A 20,582-nucleotide genomic window follows, 5' to 3' on the forward strand; every position below is an offset into this window, starting at 1 on the left:
TTAATAAAATTAATAATGACTCTGTATTAAGTTGAAATACATAGCACCCTCTGCAGGATATGTGTAAAAAATTACAATATTACCTTCATTTCGCCTGACTGCGTAAAAAAAACGTATGCGATATAGTATGTGGAAGAGTAATTGTGTGTTATGAACTTTCTTTTGCAGTTTGATAAAGCAGAACACTCATGGTTGAACTGTTTGGAGAGGCCCTACCTACTCCACTTTTTAGCATCTGTCCTTTGGGAGCACAATAATGGCTCTAATAACCTCTTCTTGTAAAAGTGTCCACACATAAGGACACTAATGCACATGGATTTAGGCAAAGTGGTGGCCACAGTTAGAAAATGAGAACATTTCTAGATCCACTTTTCTGACTCAATCAACACACATTCGGTGCACTTTATACTAATTCCAGAACAAAATTAACAGTGAGGCTGAGATGTATAGAGGACAAAAGCTGCTAAAATTAAAAATAAATGAATAAAAGTGGAAATTAAAAACGACTCTGAATACAAAATTAAGAGTTAAAAATCGAAGGTTAAATGTCAATTTGGAAATAAATACGTAAATTAATGAAAGTAAAAAAAAAACAGTGAATTTGAATACAAAAATAAGATTCAAGGATGAATAACTAACATAAAAATACATGTAGAAATAATTACCAAAATAAAAAAAACTTGTAGAAATAATTACCAAAATAAACAAACATGTAGAAATAATTACCAAAATAAAAAAACATGTAGAAATAATTACCAAAATAAAAAAACATGTAGAAATTATTACCAAAATAAAATTACATGTAGGAATAATTACCAAAATAAAAATACATGTAGGAATAATTACCAAAATAGAAATACATGTAGAAATAATTACCAAAAAAAATACATGTAGAAATAATTACCAAAATAAAAATACATGTAGGAATAATTACCAAAATAAAAATACATGTAGGAATAATTACCAAAATAAAAATACATGTAGGAATAATTACCAAAATAAAAATACATGTAGAAATAATTACCAAAATAAAAATACATGTAGAAATAATTACCAAAATAAGAATACATGCAAATTAAATTAATTATCAGGTAGAATTGTTTTTCGCCCGACAACAGCTGAGTCAGGCTCCAGCAATCCCAGCAACCCTTTCAAGATTGGTTGGTATGGAAGATGAATGAATGAATCAGTTGGAATTAAGATTAAGGTTACATCAACTTTTGACTGCCTGTAGCTGGATTGAAAGAAAAAAAGTAAATTTAGTGTATTTTAAATGAGGATCTAGCCTTGAATTGCCTTGAATTTGGAGACTTTGTAGGCTGCTTTCATTTAGGAGACTTTTGTTGGCTCATTTACTTGTGTGTTGGGTTAACTACTTCTACTTCTTTTGCTTTTGTCTCATTTTTTTTTTAAAAGATGGTAAACTTTATACATGTTTAAGTTGAAGAATGCATCATTCAGAGATTATGTTTAAAATGCCTGTGCTGGTTGTTGATTGAGAATAAAAAGCCAATTATCATAATAGGATATGGGACATAATGAGTGAATTAAATGAGTGTGACAGACATACAATAGGACTGCTCTGTCATCGCCTTAGCCCAGCTCTCCTATTAGAATTAATCTGCCTTGATTAAAAATGCAAATTGATCAGTTGCAAGCAGAGTTTACATGCTTTTAGAAAATTCCTTTAATTTAATTACATGAAAAATTAATAACAGACATTTTATTTATGAATTTATTTATTTATATCATTCATCTTCCACCCTGCTTATCCTCACAAGGATCTGGTGGTGCTGGAGCCTATCTCAGATAACTATGGTCCATTCCTAGCTAATTTATTTACTACTTTGCCAGTAAGTATTCTCATAAGGCCACATGTGAAGGTAATGAGATTAGTGCTTCTCTATCTACTCTCTTTACAAACTGATCGTTTTGGTCATTGGACCAAGACGAACTGTTATATTTTTGCCACGCAAGGATTTTCATCAAGGTCTTAATACTGCCTACTGAATTGTCTTGGCTGAGAGCATTTGAAAACCACAAATGCCTAGCATAATATATCTCATAATACTAATGGCTATGACTTGTGAATTCCGTAAATGATGGTACTTTTTATTTTATGCAACTGACACCGTTATGAAACAGGCTATGTGGGTCACAGTGGAGTTAGGTAACTTTGCAACTGTATAAACATGCATTTTAAAAGACTGTAAAGCTAAAAGCTGACTGTCTGCCAACTGATTTCTATTGTTGTATGTGGCACTTCAAACAATGCTTCATGCGTGATATGATTGACAGGTGCTGTAATTTAGTTTTTAGCACATATAATCCATCTAGTTTCATCACTAACGAATGCACTGCTAGAAATGTTGATTTTTTGTGAATTTCAGAAAGAAAGGGGGAACCCTGCAGCAATAAAAATACCTCTTTTGATTATTTTTTCATTGGCAAATCGCATTCAATCTAATCCCATCAACAATAAAAACTGAGTAAAAATCGACGAGAAGAATTAATTGTTTGATTTGACTTTTTTACCTTTTTTTGGTTCACATTTATGTTTGTTATATATAACATTTAATTGGGATTCAGTTATACAACATTTATGCACAGCACTTTGTTGCAGCAGCAGTTGTTTTCAATAGATTTAATAGATAGGTACATTTATTGTTTTCTGACAAATAAAAAAATATATATGTATGTAGATTTGGGGATGTTTGTCAGATGAGTGTTTAGTCCATCTGCTTCACAATTCTGGGGCCCTGTGTTTGAATCCAGGTCGGTTCTTCTGTGTTGATTTGGGATTTTTTCCACCAGTTCCTATCTGTTTTGCATGCTCAATTTAGGCTTTATGCAACATTAATCATGTCAAAAGTGTAGATTCTTCAATTTGATGTTTTTTTGTAATGTCACCTTTCTTGGGCGAAACTGGCTAGACCAGGGGTGGTGGGCAAACTTTTCAGTCCGTGGGCCACATTGACTTTAAAAATTTGACAGATGGGCCGGGTCAGCACAAGATACGATACATATAAAAAAGTGCATCTGTTAACAGTACATATGAAACATAAACAGAAAAAAAGGACTAATGTATTTACATACTCATCACTCATCATTAAAGTAAAAAGTAGGAAGTACAAAGTAAAGTCAAAAGGAATGTATTAAGAAATATTAAAATGTCATTTTAAAAAAGATAGAGGGGCTGTAAAACACGAAAACAAATAAGCTTGGACAGAGCTACTGCCATTGGCTTCTGCGTGACGGCGCTATCTTGGGGAAAAAAAAAACATTATTTGGACAACGTTGGCGGGCCGGATTAAAAAGCCTAACGGGGCCGTATATGGCCCGCGGGCCATATTTTGCCCATGCCTGGGCTAGACGGGTGGCATTACATTTGAGAATGATTAGCTGTTTGTTGAGAATGACCCACCAATTGGACATCAGCGTAACATAAGGATTGAGTGGCAAAACAAAGAGGAAATGTACGTGGCATTGAAGGCAAGCTAGAGTTTAAAGTGGACAGTGAACTTCAAGGAATCTTGTGGCATGTCATTGTTTATCGTTTATAATCTCAATGTATATTTGTCTTTTGGAGGAAGAATTTTATCCACTTCTAAACATCTGGAAAGGATTTTCGCTGGTTAAGACTACAAAAGCTCAATCCACAGTTTGCCCTGCAAAGGGGCTTCTATTAAGGGCCCATATTTCATTTTTGAACACATGTAATTCAATCAACTATAATCATCTATTATCAAAATTGCTTCTAGTAAAGTGCAAGGCAAGGTCACTTGTATTGGTCAAAGGATGATGAATGTTAATTCTGTTCAAAAATCATTTCCATAAAAGTCAAAAAAGGATAGAATAATATTTCTGTACCATATCTTAAAAACATCACGCATTTTTACTGCCAAAGGTTTAAGTCACAAAGAAGCATTGGTACTGTTAAAATAGGGGAAGAACTCGTACAGGAAAAAAACACTTCCTTAATAAAACTTGTTTTTAGCAGAGAATATGATTGGTTGTTGTTGTTATATTTTATTGTTGCCTATGAATGTTTCTGAGGTGTTTGTTCGTGTGTGTGTGTTTTAAGTGTTTTAAGAGGATTTTTTTGCTTGTTTGCATTGAATTGATGATTTTTGAATTGAATCATATTTTATATTTTAGTGTGTAGTTAACTGTATTTAATTTTATTTATGTTGGAATTTTCTTGGGGACTGTTAGCCAAATTACGAGTCAAGTTTAATAGCCTTTCTGTTTAGTCATCTAAATATAAAAATATCTTTTTATGATCTTAATCTTTAAATGACACAATTGTTCTAGTTTATAGTGAGTGTTTTTTATTTGATTTATAGTTATTATTTTTCTAAATACATTTTAAATGTCCTGTCTGTTTTTAGAGACCACAAAGTATGCCGATTTACCTTAGTAAAGTTAAAGTAAAGTAAAGTACATCTTATTTACACTTATCGTAATTTTCCACACTAATTAAAATGGGTGTATCTTCTATTCAAAAATCAGTTACAAAGAGTTTCATAAATCTGTGCAATAAATATTATATAGCGATTTTCCTGTAGTCAGGGCGGTAGTGGAGACTTGTTGACTTTATCGTGCGATGACTTAAAGTTGAAAGTGAGTCAGAAGAGGAAATAGGTTTTTCTTACGAGAAAATTCTACCATAGAGGTTTGAACTGGAAACAGAATCACCATCTCAAGGCACAACCGACAAGCTTGACAAGGACGTATTAGCTTTCGCTCTATTTCCATCAGTGGTTCAGTGCCCACTGAATACTGAATGGGAAATAACTTACATTTTCCCATTTCCCATCGACTCTACAAGACAACAAAAATAGCAATTGGAAAACAAATAATTTATCATCTTATGTTGAAATCATGTTATTTTTTTACATATGCACTTTTGCTGAAGGGCCAACAATAGCTTTCTTCTGTATTAACTTAGAAATTGTGAATAATTTTACAGTACAGTTACCCTGTGATTGGATGGTAACTAGTTCTGGCTTGTCTGTGTCTCTCCCTTTGTCAGTTGGGATAAGCTACAACATACCCATGATGCAGTATGATTTGGTGTGCCGGGGAATGTATGGATAAAATTATCGTTATTTACAATAATATTAAATATACTTAGGAAGAATATCTACAATGCTGTGTTAATGCTAGTCATGATTCTTTACTTGGTAACAAAAAATGAGGACTATAGACCAAATTGTATTCATTTGCAAAGCCCCAAGGTATTTTAATGTAGGTCAAAAATAGTTGGTTCAATAAGTCATTTTTTTATGGCTGCAGCTTCTATTTTGATTTTTAGGAAAAGCAATCCAAATACATTTTCTAGTTGAGGTAGACAACTATGGACTGAAAGTCACTGTAATAGAGGCCATGCAATACAGGTGCAGAAGAGGGGAAATTATTCATTTATATTTTCAAAAGATGTTTCAATTCCTAACTGGATTGTCTTATGGGGTTTTTCGAAAGCATTCACACAGTGCATCGTACTATTTTTTTTTTTTTTTTTGCAACAGCAACTCTGTTTTCCCTCCAGAGGCAAAAAACAATTACTACATTATGCTCTAGCAAATTGTACACAATTGAAGAAGGGAAGTTGGTGCGCAAGGCATACTGTAAAATCTGATTAAGAGGGAGGTGAAATGTAGTTCAAGGTAAAGAAAATACATAAATAAATGTTGCATTGGTCCATTCATTAGGATGTTTCTGGACCCAATGGGCCTCCCAGGCAAAGGGACACCAAAATGGACCATGTTAAAAGAAAATACAGTTATATTCCATTGACTAAAGAGGCCTTAATAGAAATACCTGCCAAGTTAAAAGAAATGGTGAACAAAATTCTCTTATCTAGCAAAGTATACACCCTCAACAAAGAGTTGAACTTGCATAGAAAAATGAATAATTTGATTTTAAGAAGTTCTTGAGCCACCTGATTGGGTGTGTGAATGGTCGTCTGTTACTCTGTGTGCCCAATGGTTGACTGGTGACCAGTTTTGGGCGTGACCGGACGTTTGGTCACCAGTCTTTTGGTCCCTTTTGGTCGCCGGTCTTTTGGTCGCCGGTCAAATGTACTTAGATATTAAACAGTACTTAGATATTAAACTCTCTCATATATATTAAACTCTCTCTCATGAATATAATTTTGAGAGCTGGTTTTAACAGTAAACTCTCTGCCACCATTTGACCGGCGACCAAAAGACCGGCGACCAAAAGACCGGCGACCAAAAGACCGGCGACCAAAAGACCGGCGACCAAAAGACCGGCGACCAAAAGACCGGCGACCAAAAGACCGGCGACCAAAAGACCGGCGACCAAAAGATCGGCGACCAAAAGACCGGCGACCAAAAGACCGGCGACCAAAAGACCGGCGACCAAAAGACCGGCGACCAAAAGACCGGCGACCAAAAGACCGGCGACCAAAAGACCGGCGACCAAAAGACCGGCGACCAAAAGACCGGCGACCAAAAGACCGGCGACCAAAAGACCGGCTACCAAAAGACCGGCGATCAAAAGACTGGCGACCAAAAGACCGCTGACCAAACGTCCGAGCACCATTCTGGGTATAGTGCCTTTTGCTCAAAGTTGGCTGAGATTGGCTTCAGCAATCCTCACGACTATTGCAAGGATATGCAGTAAGGAATATGAATAAATGAAATAAGAAGGTTCTTACCCTCTCAAAAAGAGGCAAGAGGCCCATTAGATACCTCTGCCATGGACTGATGAAATGTATATTGTGGAAATAGACCATCAAAGTATCAACTATCTCCCAGAGATCAGTCCCAGCAGTCAACATTGGTCAACATAGTAAGGAAGGAGCCTCATCGCTAATGTTGTTGACAGCCACATTTTGTCGTTACTCCGTCATAGCAGTGCTTTTTCATTGCTTTGAACCAATGTCAGCTATCCCCCTGGACCCCTTTCAACTCGAGACCTGCGGCAATTGCCCCCTTTAACCTTTCATGTTGTAATATGCCTGGCTTCAGGTGAACTAGAGGCTATCCTAGCTAACTTTAGGCGAGAACCTGCATACACCTCGGACATGATTTAACACCTAATAGATTGCTGTTGTTATTTTTTTTACTTGGTCTTTAAAAATGGAGAGTGTTATAAGAGTAAGAAAAGCTGTGACCACATTTGAGAGTGCCAGTTAGTGCTATTCAGTAACTCTGCCGTTTTAACTGTACCTTTTAGAATGACAGCTGGAAATGAAGTGATGTGACAAGGAAAACCACCATGTGCCACACAGAGGGGTAAAATCAGGCCACTCGGCACGAGAGGCAGCAAGTGAGGGGGAGTAGACGCTACCACAAGGGAAAATTTAGCTGTAGGGACTTTTGCGCTCTCTATTTCTTGTTAAATGTGTTATGCATATGAACTGCTATAAAAGTCAATATAACTAATCTAATTTAGATCCCCAAGGACATTTTGTAGGTGGCTGTTGTTGAAACTAGTAGATATACACGTGACAGTATACTAGTAAGCTTTCATTTTTCTCTGTTCCTGAAAATGTTCAATAGTAATCCACAAATGTTGATTGTAAAGACAATTTGCAGACGTTTACACATTTTCTAACAGAAATTAATCTTCAAAAATCTATTTTGCATCAGATTAAGAACTCTAAATTGGTGAATTTGTGAAATATTTGCACTTTAATGGTTTTTTTTATAAATATTTTACATCTCTTTTGTTTGACACATCTACTATAAATGACTGATTAATGACTTACCCCATGGATGGTAATAGTGAGCTTCATAGAGCTAAAAGGGTTTGTGCTGTAGCTGCATATATGCCCTAATGATATTGTTTCTGGCTCAGCAGATTTAATTCATGAGGACAGGGAAGCAAGATTGCATAATATCAGAAAGGGTCACGCAATTCCAATTGGAGAAAATTATAAATCAAGCAACGACCCTGCATGTCTTAAGGAACGTTTTGAAATGGGCACCATAAGACTGCCAGTAGTCCAAACTCAATGTTTGGCCTCACTATTGTCCTTTTGGATCAATGGATAAAGATTTTTCAAGCTCTTTAGGCCATTCTAGTTTAGGCCAAATACTCAACTTCATTGTTAAATGATATGTGTTACAATTATGTTCTCCTGTTGGTCTGGTCATCTATCCTTATCTGAAAAATCTTGTCTGGGCGGTCAAGCAGACACATCAGACCCTTGGGGAATCGATTACGACTTGCCCTCAGGGCTTGCCCTTCGTTTACATATCTACTAATTCATCAAGGATACTCATTAAAGCCTCATTACCTGTAATTAGTGTATCATGTCGATTTAATGAAGCCCTAGAAGGCTAGTGGAGTTGTAGTAGCTATCCTTAATTCAGACCTGTGCTCAGAAATTAGTGGCAGACAGAGATTCAATCAAGACGAACAGATTAACAAAATATTAGCACCTTTTGCTAATTCCCCCTTTTTTTCTTTTATATTCTAACGACCGCGACACCTTACTCTGGAGGGCAAGTACATATTACGGTATCAGAGTTAGGTAATAGGCGCAATGTTGAAAAAGCCATGTGCGTGTGTCTAAATCAGTGTGTGTGTTCATTCCCTGACGGCGTGGTGAGTGTTTAATCTAGCTCGGCGGTGTGCCGTTGGCCCGGCTAATCACAGTGTGTCTGCGGGAGTGCGGCGAGCCAGGGGAGCACGCCGTCGCTAACAGCGCCTGACAGACTCATTAAAGAGGCCTGGCACTGCGCTTGCAACACTCACACATACGCATTCGTACACATACTGTACATACTCACACAGAGGGACACATGCTTAAAACGGTTTTGATATTTCGAGAAATCCCCCAAGCTTATTTTTTGACACTCTTGTACGTACGTAAGCACACGCAAAATTTGCTGTACAATGCGTGCGGGCTGTTGTACCAGACAAGCACACACACCACGTGTACATGTGAGAACAAGGCAGGCGGTGACCCCTCACAGTCGCAGCCCAAACACAGACAAGAGCCGGGAGCATCTGGGAAAAGCTGGGTGGAGGATGGAGGGGTGTGGAGTGTGGGAAAAAAATGATGAGTGCAAGGGAGAGATTCCAATCCACGTACCTTGTGAAAGATCTATTTGGACAAGCACCATGCCTCTTAATAGTCCAGTAATCACCTGTCCGAAGTGTAAAATATAGGAATGTAGTCAAATAACTACCGTATTTTCACGACTATAAGGCGCACTTGAAAGTCTTAAACTTTCTCCAAAATACACAGTGCGCCTTATAATCCAGTGCACTTTATAATCCAGTGCGCCTTATATATGGAAAAACCTGAAAACCAAAAACGAAAAACCACCACTGTCGGATATTAAAAAAACACAAACGCCTGAACTGAAACAATACGTTTAAATATGCAGATGCCATCTTAGTTTACAAATCTTCCATCATATAGCTCCTCCCCCATTGCAAGATTTTATACAAAAAAATCAAAAACATCAACAATTGCTGGCTCTAGAGGTGACTGTGTAGTGAGTGCTTCATACCTGGAAGTCAATTGCAATTACCGTATTTTCACGACTATAAGGCGCACTTAAAAGTCTTAAAGTTTCTCCAAAATAGACAGTGCGCCTTATAATACAGTGCGCCTTATAATACAGTGCGCCTTATAATACAGTGCGCCTTATAATACAGTGCGCCATATAATACAGTGCGCCTTATAATACAGTGCGCCTTATAATACAGTGCGCCTTATAATACAGTGCGCCTTATAATACAGTGCGCCTTATATATGGAAAACATGTCATTCATTGAGGGTGCGCCTTATAATGTGGTGCGCCTTATAGTCGTGAAAATACGGTAGGTGTTATTGGCTTTTTAATAGGTTCACCTGATGTGACATTTTGTAAAGTTTAAAAAAAAACTGCTTAGGACATTTCTACAGCAAGGTTAATTGCCACTCGGCAGAGCTTGTGAGTCAAGTGGAAAGAATATTTTGAGCTCTATAGCCGGTGATTGCAAAACAGGTCAGTACTAAGTCAAGTGTGGGCTTCCCAGATGTTCTGTCCCACATTGCTTCCATATACAAAAATAACATGTACATGTGCGTGCAACAGTACCAAACAACCAGAGAGAGATAGATCATATAAACAAACCTAACGGCAATTGTTTACATATGTTCTTGTCATTGTTGGCTGACATTTATTAGAATAATATTTGAATCTGAAATATGTGGTGTATGTTACTAAACTATGAATAAAGAATGGAGGCTATGAAGGAGAGGATCACATTAGGTATGGAGACATTTTAAAAGTAGAAATTGCCACTTTTCCTGCAAGTTTAATGCATTTGGCTTTTTTTGCTTGTTTTTTTAAGACTTGCATATCTGTACTCATTTTTTTCATCAGTAGAAAAAAATCATGCTATCTCAGTTCTTTGGTAATCAGCAGTTGAACTACTTTGACCTCTCAAAACTTGCTTCTAACCGCAAAGGGGAGAAAATAAGTGTTTCTGGCAAAACAATGGCTTTAGCGAAAATATTTATTTTTGGTTTTTATTAGAGTTTTAACTATAACACTTAAGACCAGAGGTATATTGACACATGCATTGTGGTGTGCACATTTTAGGCTGGTGTGAAGGCACACCAGAAAACTCCAGTACCAATCAGATAGCTGATCCAGGACCTTAGTAATGGTCTCGATTTGGCTTCCAAAACCACAGGGATTATGGGAAATGTTACTCTAAATTGCCCCTAGGTATGACTGTGAGTGTAAATGGTTGTCTGTCTCGTTGTGCCCTGCGATTGGCTGGCCATGGATTCAGGGTGTGCCCCGCCTGGTGCTCGTACTTCGATGGGTTAGCCTTCATCACCCTTTGCCACCCTTGTGAGGATAAGCGCGTCCGAAATTATGTGAATGAATGGATACGATTTTTTTTCCAGGCACAACATTCTCAAACCTTGCTCTCTCTCTCTCTCTCTCTCTCTCTCTCTCTCTCTCTCTCTCTCACTCTCTCTCTCTCTCTCTCTCACTCTCTCTCTCTCTCTCTCTCTCTCTCTCTCTCTCTCTCGCTCTCTCTTTTGTCTCTCAGTCTCTCATTCAGTCTCTCTCCCATTTTCCATCCCGTCTCATCCATCCTTTTCATTTACTTAAAATGCAGTAGCAGAGAACAAGTTTGAGAGAGAAAATAAAGATAAAAGCAACTGAGAAAAATGGCACTACGAGATGTTATGTGTTGAAAATGACAACTACTATTTATGAGTTTGGTTGTATTCTACTCTATGTGTATTTAGACTATTACTTTAGTGCTTGATGAAGGGACAAAATCAATAAGAAGCAGTACAGGGCAGAGGTAGTTAGCCAAGCAATACTCCTTGTGTGTGGCACCTTTTTCTGTTACCCTTCTGAGTACAATAGCTGGTTTGCACTCTGCTCTCCACTATTCTACCTACCCCACTCCCCTCCTTGCCCCCTCACCAGTGTAGGGCTGTGACATTGAGGGAATGTGATGTGATATATTGTAGTGAATAATGTATTCAGCAAGGATTGTACAGAGCACATAGAGCAGATGGCAGCAGGTTGATCTCAATGTGTGTGTGTGTGGGTGTGCGTGCATTTTGTAAGTGTGTGCGCACGCACCCGCCTGTACTTAATGATGACGGTGTGTATGCATGATGTGCATATGAGTTTGTGTGTCTATGTGGGTGCTGACCCAGAATGGGGGAGGGGGAGCTTGAAAAGAGTCGAGGTGGTGTGGGATAGAGGGGTTGTGCATGTGTGTGTATTCGTGTGTGTGTGTGTGCTTCCTTTGTGAGATAAAAAAAATGCAAATGGTGGATTATATTAATTCAGTTTTTCAAGAACCCCAAGCCTTAATCCCTAAAGCATTTAAAATGAAAATAGTATATATCTTCGTCTTTAAAACTCTCCCTCATTTTCTTTCTGTTTTTTTTAACGTCTATTTTAGTCACTGTATGTAATTTACTAGTTTTCTAGGAAACAGATCCTCTTCAATATAATTCCATGTTGGTATATTTACAGCCTAACACTGACAAATAGAAAATTGCCAAATCTTGTTCCAATGGTCTTTACTATGTTGAGTGGATTTTGTTTTTCATATACAAATACAAAAAACAGCAGTAATCAAGAGAGTATAGTTGCAAATCCAACTAAAATTATGATATAAATGTATATAACATGGATTAAATAAAATTGGAATGTGTTCTAAAGATTAGTATTGCATTGTATATATATTTTTTGCTTCCGATTCAAAGACTATTTGGTGCCAGCTGATGCCGTTACCATGTTTCTGGAAAATAATACATTTTTAAAAATTACAGTTGGCAGGGATAGGCTTCAGCACCCCCCTACAAGTAACGATAAGCGGTACAGGAAAATGAATGTATACATATTTATCCACAAGACGGAAGGCACAAAAAAAAACTGATTCTTTCTTTCTTGAATGAGCCATCAGTGTTTTTTCGCTTGCTTCCTGGAAGTATCATGTTTGAATGTGAGCAGATGGTCGTTTGGGGGGTGGGGGGTGCTGGAGAGGAGAGGAAAGCTTGTACATGCTTGTCTCTTTGACATTAGGGACAGTGAGCATAATTGAGTAAATGTATTTAAGTATTTCAGCGAGCTGATTCAGCCTCCCTGGGGTGGTTGATATTGTGCTTAGGATGAATATTGCCCGAGGCCATTCATTAGTGGTAAATAATTGAGAAGCCTGCATAGTGCTAAGGTGAAATGCCTTTTATTATTTCATGTCGTTTGTGTTCTTCTGGCTCTTCAGTTTAAAGATATTAAAAATGCACATATCTTCCCACACTGACTCACTCCAAAGACTGTCTAAATGGGCACTAATAACGAACCACTCTTCCTCGTGGTGGGCTGTGCATTAGTGGTTAGCATGTCCGCCCGATAGTTTGGAGATCCAGGGTTCGATTCCCGGTGGGTTTTTAACTTTATTGTGTGGACTTTGTCTGTTCCCTGGGGCCCATGTGGGTTTTCTTCAGGTAATCCGTTAGTCACTAGACTGCCAAATACCCTATTTTCACGACTATAAGGCGCACCAGATTATAAGGCGCACCTTCAATGAATGACATATTTTAAAACATTTTCCATACACAAGGCGCACTGTATTATAAGGCGCACTGTCTATTTTGGAGAAAATTTAAGACTTTTCAGTGCGCCTTATAGTCGTGAAAATATGATAATTGCTATTGACTTCCAGGTATGAAGCACTCACTACACAGTCACCTCTAGAGCCAGCCATTGTTGATGTTTTGGATTTTTTTGTATAAAATCTTGCAGTGGGGGAGGAGCTATATGATGGAAGATTTTGTAGACTAAGATGGCATTTGCATATTTAACAGTATTGTTTCAGTTCAGGCGTTTGTGTTTTTTTAATAACCGACAGTGGTGGTTTTTCATTTTTGGTTATCTGTTTTTTCCGTATATAAGGCACACTGGATTATAAGGCGCATGTCTATTTTGGAGAAAATGTATGACTTTTAAGTGCGCCTTATAGTCGTGAAAATATGGTAACTGCATCTGCCTTAGTCCAGTACTCAGTACCACACATTAATAATAGTCACTGTAAAATGCCGTTTGAATGTTTTTTTTTTTTTTTTTTTTTGGGTGGTTGTACCTTTTGAAAAAAAATAATTACTGGAGGAAAGATAGATTTTTTTTAGGCATTCTGTAGATATAATTTTGGTGAGGTCAAATACTACATCTATACTTGTTTTGGGTTAGTAATGTCTGTTTGTAGAATGGTTTGGTCTAATTAAAGGCTACTTTTTGTAAACAATATTTTAGCATGGCCAGTTTTAGGAAGTTTCGGACATATTTGTGGAATTGTACATATTTTTATGATTTGGAGCTATGCACTGTATTTTAGTACGTTTCTCTTTTATAATTAACTTTTTTTGCTCAGTTTTAGCTCCTTTGTAGCTATTCTTGTGCTATTTTTTTAGATTCGTAGGCTGCTATGCAGGAATTGCTCACCACTGGTAGTTACTACTCAATTATGAAATACACATACAATACATAACCCAATTTTTTTTTTTGCAATTCAAAACTGTAGTCCGAGTTAGCAGATACTTCACTCACAACTGTGTTTTTATCTGATCACATAAAATAATGCTTGAATTTTAACCTATGTCATTGCGATCAGTAATCAGAGCTCTATTCTGCTACACTGTCAGATTTTCCGTGACTGCTTGTTAGTGTGTCGAAAAGTGCAGAGGTAAAAAGTCGGGGTTGTATTTTGGGTGGATGGGATGTCAACTCATCAAACTCCATTGTACACGAGCTCTCTTCACCTACCTCGAAAAGAAGGAACTGTGTTATCTGTTGCCATTATTTTTTTCCTTGCAATTGTATGTTTCCCCATCAGAAATGTGAAGGATGTGGAGATTTTAGGTGGTTTGTGTTATGTGTATTTGGGGATTGAAATGCCCTGCTTGTACTTCTCAAAACTAAAGCCCCACCATGTTGTTTCCTTCCCCACTTTTGTCCTCTCTTTCTCTCTCTATCCACTCTTTCCCCCACCCTTCTGTCTCTCTTGCTCTCTCCCTCTGTCTCTATCTCAAACCACAGGCCCGGTACAGTGTGGGTGAACGAGGGGTCAGGCTCCACTCTGCCCCCCCTCCAGGCATCAGTCCAGCTAGGAAAAGACTACCCACTGCATTGGTGAGATACTTTAACCAAGCCCCATACCATGAAAACGGCCCCTGTTTGTGCTGCACAGTTGTTTGGAGACATTTGACCTGGTAGCATTGACATATAGACCTTAAAATGATGATGTCTAGTTGTAATGAACCATCGTAAATGAAAAGCATAAGCAAATTGTACATTCAAGCGTGTGGTCAAACAACACAAAGGGCAACCAAATAATGCCAGAACAATAGGATTTGATTCAAATTTAATTCAATTACATGGTTTCACACTGGTACAACCATCATTATTCTACACCCATACATTATTGAAGCAGAAAAGTCAGAATAAAATAACCCATCCCAAATATAGTATTCACAAAGGTGTGCCTTTTTGACTTTCACAGTTTAAAATTTTGGCTCTAACTAGTTTGCTGATCAAGGAGTTTAAGTGATTTTTTTAAATTCCATTTTTCCTGGAAAACTAAGCTTTTTAAAATGAAAAAAAAAATGAACAAAAAGAATTAAATTAATTTCTGTATACAAATGATCAAATAACTAAAATTGAACCCTTAGCAACAGAAGCCAGAATTTGATAAGTGTAACTAGATTAGTTTAATTTTTTTTGGGTAGAAAGATGAGCTTATCCACATTTTCTAGGTCAACCTATTATATTTTTTTTCAGCAGCATGAATGATATTCATGGAGAAATGTCCACAGACACCTTTGAAAAGCGTTAACGAGGAAGCCAAAAAAAAGTGTCTATATATGTGTATATATATCTACCGTATTTTTACGACTATAGGGCGCACTTAAATTTTCTCCAAAATAGACAGTGCGTCTTATAATCCAGTGCGCCTTATATATGGAAAAAACAGAAAACCAAAGACGAAAAACCACCACCGTCAGGTATTAAAAAAACACAAACGCCTGAACTGAAACAATACTGTTAAATATGCAGATGCCATCTTAGTTTACAAAATCTTCCATCATATAGCTCCTCCCCCACTGCAAGATTTTATTCAAACAAATCCAAAACATCAACAATGGCTGGCTCTAGAGGTGACTGTGTAGTGAGTGCTTCATACCTGGAAGTCAATAGCAATTACCGTATTTTCACGACTGTTAGGCGCACTTAAAAGTCTTAAATTTTCTCCAAAATAGACAGTGCGCCTTATAATACAGTGCGCCTTATATATGGAAAAAATGTCATTCATTGAGGGCGCGCCTTATAATGCGGTGTGCCTTATAGTCGTGAAAATACGGTATACATATACTGTTTCTGTAAAAGCAATATCCCTGGTTTTGCATAGCACAAAATGGCAAAGAGGACCCTTATGAAAGTAGATGAGTATTCTACAATGTGCTTGAAATCAAAAGGGCTTGGGGTAATGTGACATTCACTGCGCCCTTTATCTACACCTCATCACTGTTTACCACCGTTAAAATGCTTTGCACTCTGCATCCTTCCCTGAGAAACCTCAACAACATACTCTATTGTATTGGTGCACGTGTACACACACACACATGCACACAAATTATCACCTCAGAATGTGTAACCGTCAGGCAGTGGTGGGATAACTATTTACTTCCTCTTAATACCCATGTAGTAGTTAACTATAGCACTATCCTGCACCTGCTGGGTCTTGCACATTGTGTGTGTTAATGTATATAGTTATATACTGAATTATACATAAAGTAAGGATAGCTGATTATTTATTATTATTCACTCCAACCCCAAATTTCCTAATTATTTTCTACAGTTTTCTTTTAACTGGTAGTTTTAAAGAATCTGCAATGAAAACATAAGAAACTATAAATTAGTTGAATCTATTATCTACATCACAGGTGTTAAAGTGGTGGCCCGGGGGCCAAATTTGGCCCGCTGCATCATTTTGTGCGGTCCAAGAAAATAAATCATGAGTGCCGACTTTCTGTTTTAGGATCAAATTGAAATGAAGAGTATAGATGTATATTAAATTTCCCGATTTTCCCCCTTTTAAATCAATAATTGTCATTTTTTATCATTTTTTTCTGTTTTTAATTCTAAAATAATTTTGTAAAATCTAAAAATATATTTAAAAAAAAAGAAAAAAAAGAATATTCAGAGCATAAAAAGCACTTCTTCCTTAATATTTGAAACAGTAGGCCAAAAATTACAAACATTTAAATTCAATAATAATTACAATAAATGAAATAAAATGAATACAATGGCACGGTGAGAAAGTGATTATCACGCTGGCCCTACACTTCTCAGGTCCAGACATCCATCCTCACTATTTGGAGTTTGCATGTTCTCTCTGGGCTTGTGTAGGTTTTTTTCTCGGTACTCCGGTATCCTCCCACATCCCGGACGGAACCCACCAGGGATTCAAGCCTCGATCTCACAACTGTGAGGTAGACAAGACAACCACTGTACCACTTGACATAAAAAATGATGAATTCAAATACAGATAAGCTTTTACATTTCATGATGGAGATTATTTATTGCTTGCTAGGAGAACAGTAGCAGAATGGTTACCGTTTGAATATGTATTGGAAAACATCCAAATTCAGCGGCCCATTGTCTCAGATTGAGGTTTGTTCGGTCTCTTCTGCAGTTTAATTGAACACAGAAGGAGGGAGCGAGTAAGAGATGTAGAAAGAGAAATCAAGAGAAGAGGGTGAAGATGATGAAGCATGCATATTGCATGAGGGGACCCCCCCTTCTCCTCTATACACCAGCCCCCCCACCACTCCACCACCACACCACACCACACCCCTTTTTTCACAGAATGGCTGTGTACTGTTCTGGGCTTATTAATTCCGCTCGGTAAGAGAATTATTTTTAGATACTTGGTGTGCTGGAAAAAGCTTTTAAAGTCACAAGTATTACACATTCTGCTTGATATTCTCTTATATACATTGAAAAGTTCTAAAAGTTTGTTGAGTATGTGTTAAGACACTACTTTTCTACACTTTTATAGTTACTGCAATGATCCACACCCTATAAAGTAGAGTTATAACTTCATTCATAGTCGTCCTATTAAGTTAGGATGAAACGTTGATAAAAATGGAAATTCACCCATGATATATTCATAGTAAAAACATGCAAAATGATTCTGACATATGACTAATAGAATAAATGAAAATCTAGTAGGAATTGTAACACAAGATATGTTTTATTGTTGTTCCTTTTGTGGTAAATTCCATATAGAGATATGCTATATTGGCTAAAATGCATTATGCCTCATTTCATAAGTTGACTACATAATGTATACTTTTATGATATGATTCAACATATTGAATCAGTTCAAGATTTTTGGAATTTTGAAAGATAATTTAGATAATCTGTTTATAGTATTTATATTCATCATTTTAAAACAGCAGTTTTTTAAATTGATGTAGCTATTGTTATAATAATTAAGTACATTAAGTCCATTAAATAATATAATATAATAATAAATAAATAATATAATAAATAAAACATATAATAATTAAATAATATAATAAATAAATAATATAATAATATAATAAATAAATAATATAATAATATAATAAATAAATAATAAAATAATTAAGTACACTAAGTACATTAAACAGTGATAATGCCACAAACAATTTCCAACACGACATATTTGCTTTCTAATCAATGTAATGCTATACTACAGGTTTAATATTATTTCATATTATAAAATCCAAAACTCTGGCAGATGGTGAGTACATTCGGAACTACTTTCTTGAATTATTCAATCCCCGGCATGTCATTTTTTATTATCTGAATATACTGTTGAAGGTTTAATTAGCTTGCAAAACATTTATAGTATTGAGTTAAAAATCCAGGTAGATACATCAAACACAACCTCTCACTCACTCTCTCTTTGTCCCTCTCTCCTTTGCTCCCACTTTTCTTTCTATACCCAACCCCCCACATTCAAAAAGATGTAGCCTACAAGGTTTTATATACGGCTTATGGATTGTCCATCAATCAGATCAAGTCTTGTTGCTGTCATATGCCCTGCCCCCAACCTCCTCATCACCTGTGATTGGATGAAACGCTCCCAGCACTATTGTACGCTATTATCCCAGCGTAAATAAATATATTACACGTTTCCCCAGGCTATACTAGTTACTTTACTTCCACCTTGTGGCTTCATTAGCTTTGAGACACTTAGCATTGTGGATGATTGTGAAGCATGACCTAGTTGTGGGTCTCGCTATGTGTGCTACTTTCTTTCCCATTTACATCCTCGCTCCCTACTACTCCCCCCACTCGCATTGAATCCCTATTATTCATTGTCTCTCTCAATTTAGGACCTCACCTTCATCCTTTTAAGCCCTCTCCTTTGGTCTTCCCTATTATCCTTTTATATATGCATTCTTTAGTTCGTTTAGCTCTCTTCCATATTGTATTCTTACTCTCCTACATCCTTTTTATTCCTCTAAACCCCCCACCCCAGAACCCCTCGTGTCACATAGGGAAACATTGCAAGCAGTGGTCCCCGCTGAACAATTACCATGCAAAGCAATCCAAATAGAGATGTTTGCCGAAAACAACATGTGTGTAATTACTGCTTAATGAGGCCCTTGTCTCAGGCAGAATGCCCAATTAGACTGCCGGGGAGAGACTGATGCCAAGCCCCCCCCCCCCGAAGAAAGAGAGGGGAGAGAATTTGTGGCAAGCTGCAACTGCAATGAGATGGTTGCATATGATCGTAACATGAGAGGGGAAAAGGAGGAGGTGGGAAGTAACAGGAGAGCAGTGAATGAAAAGATTATTTCGGCTGTAAATGTGGAGTAATGGTAGAGCTGATAGCATTGGGTCGAAGATAGATTGGCATTTTAAGTAGGCGAGTGAAGCATTGGGAAAAGGGCAGACAAAGGTGCTGGGGAATTTGGAGTTAATGCATTGTTATGTACATTATGAGCAGCCATGTTGACAAATGTAGTTAGTCTTTTTGATATATTTTTAACCCTCGCCACGTTTTGTTGCGGAAGGTCACTGATTGGGATTACAGGACTACAATGGAGGTGGAATAGGTTCACTTTTCACTCAATGATGATTTAAATGGGATTTATTGGATCACTCGATTTGCTGTTGGAATTATCTGATTTAATAACTGTACTCAAAATAATTCTTGAATTTAAGTAATTTAGAACAACAGAAGAATAATGATAAAGTTATACTACAAATCCAAGAGAAAAAACCTTTGGAAGGTGACTTGAATAATCAGTTAGAACAGACATGGGCAAACTACGGCCCACGGGCCACATACGGCCCGTTAGGATTTTTAATCCGGTCCGGCGAGGTTGTCCAAATATTTTTTTTCTCTCCCCAAGATGGCGCCGTCACGCGGAAGCCAGTGGCAGTAGCTCTGTCCACTCTTATTTGTTTTTCCTGTTTTACAGCCCCTCTATCTTTTTAAAATGCCATTTTAATATTTCTTAATACATTCCTTTTTACTTTACTTTGTACTTTATACTTTTTACTTTAATGATGAGTGATGAGTATGTTAATACTTTGGTCTTTTTTTCTGTTTATGTTTCATATGTACTGTTAACGGATGCACTTTTTTATATGTATCGTATCTTGTGCTGACCCCGCCCATCTGTCAAATTTTTAAAGTCAATGTGGCCCCCGGGCCCAAAAGTTTGCCCACCCCATTGTTAGAATGTACTGTACGTAGTGCCAGTTTGACTAAGGGCACATTTACACGCTGATACAAAATGGCACATTACATGCGTGCACAGGACACCCCCCTCCTTTCAATCATGCCATGAATCTGCATGAAAACAATGTAGTACTCATGCAGTTGGACGCAGGCCAGTTTTAATACAGAAACATACTGTTCCTTGAAAACTTCCTCCTCAGCTAAAGTGGCCTGTCAACACAACTCTCATCATTTTTTAACCTTTCTTGCACCTAAAACTGCTTTCAATTTTATTTATTCAATTAAATTGAATTACAAATATTAATTTTGCAGTTGACAGATAA

General features: G+C 37.1%; 1 protein-coding gene across 3 annotated transcripts in view; it reads left to right on the forward strand.

The window, feature by feature from the left end:
- The window catches only part of LOC144205509 (TOX high mobility group box family member 2-like), a 109,936-nt gene that overhangs the window by 41,109 nt on the left and 48,245 nt on the right, over positions 1–20,582 (forward strand). For all 3 annotated transcript variants that reach the window (XM_077729936.1, XM_077729927.1, XM_077729918.1), the window contains exon 2: positions 14,553–14,645. In XM_077729936.1, the coding sequence (XP_077586062.1) occupies positions 14,553–14,645 (93 nt within the window). The remainder of the gene's footprint in view (positions 1–14,552; positions 14,646–20,582) is intronic.

The sequence above is a fragment of the Stigmatopora nigra genome, chromosome 1 (assembly GCF_051989575.1).
Source record: "Stigmatopora nigra isolate UIUO_SnigA chromosome 1, RoL_Snig_1.1, whole genome shotgun sequence".
Taxonomy (NCBI): Eukaryota; Metazoa; Chordata; class Actinopteri; order Syngnathiformes; family Syngnathidae; genus Stigmatopora; species Stigmatopora nigra.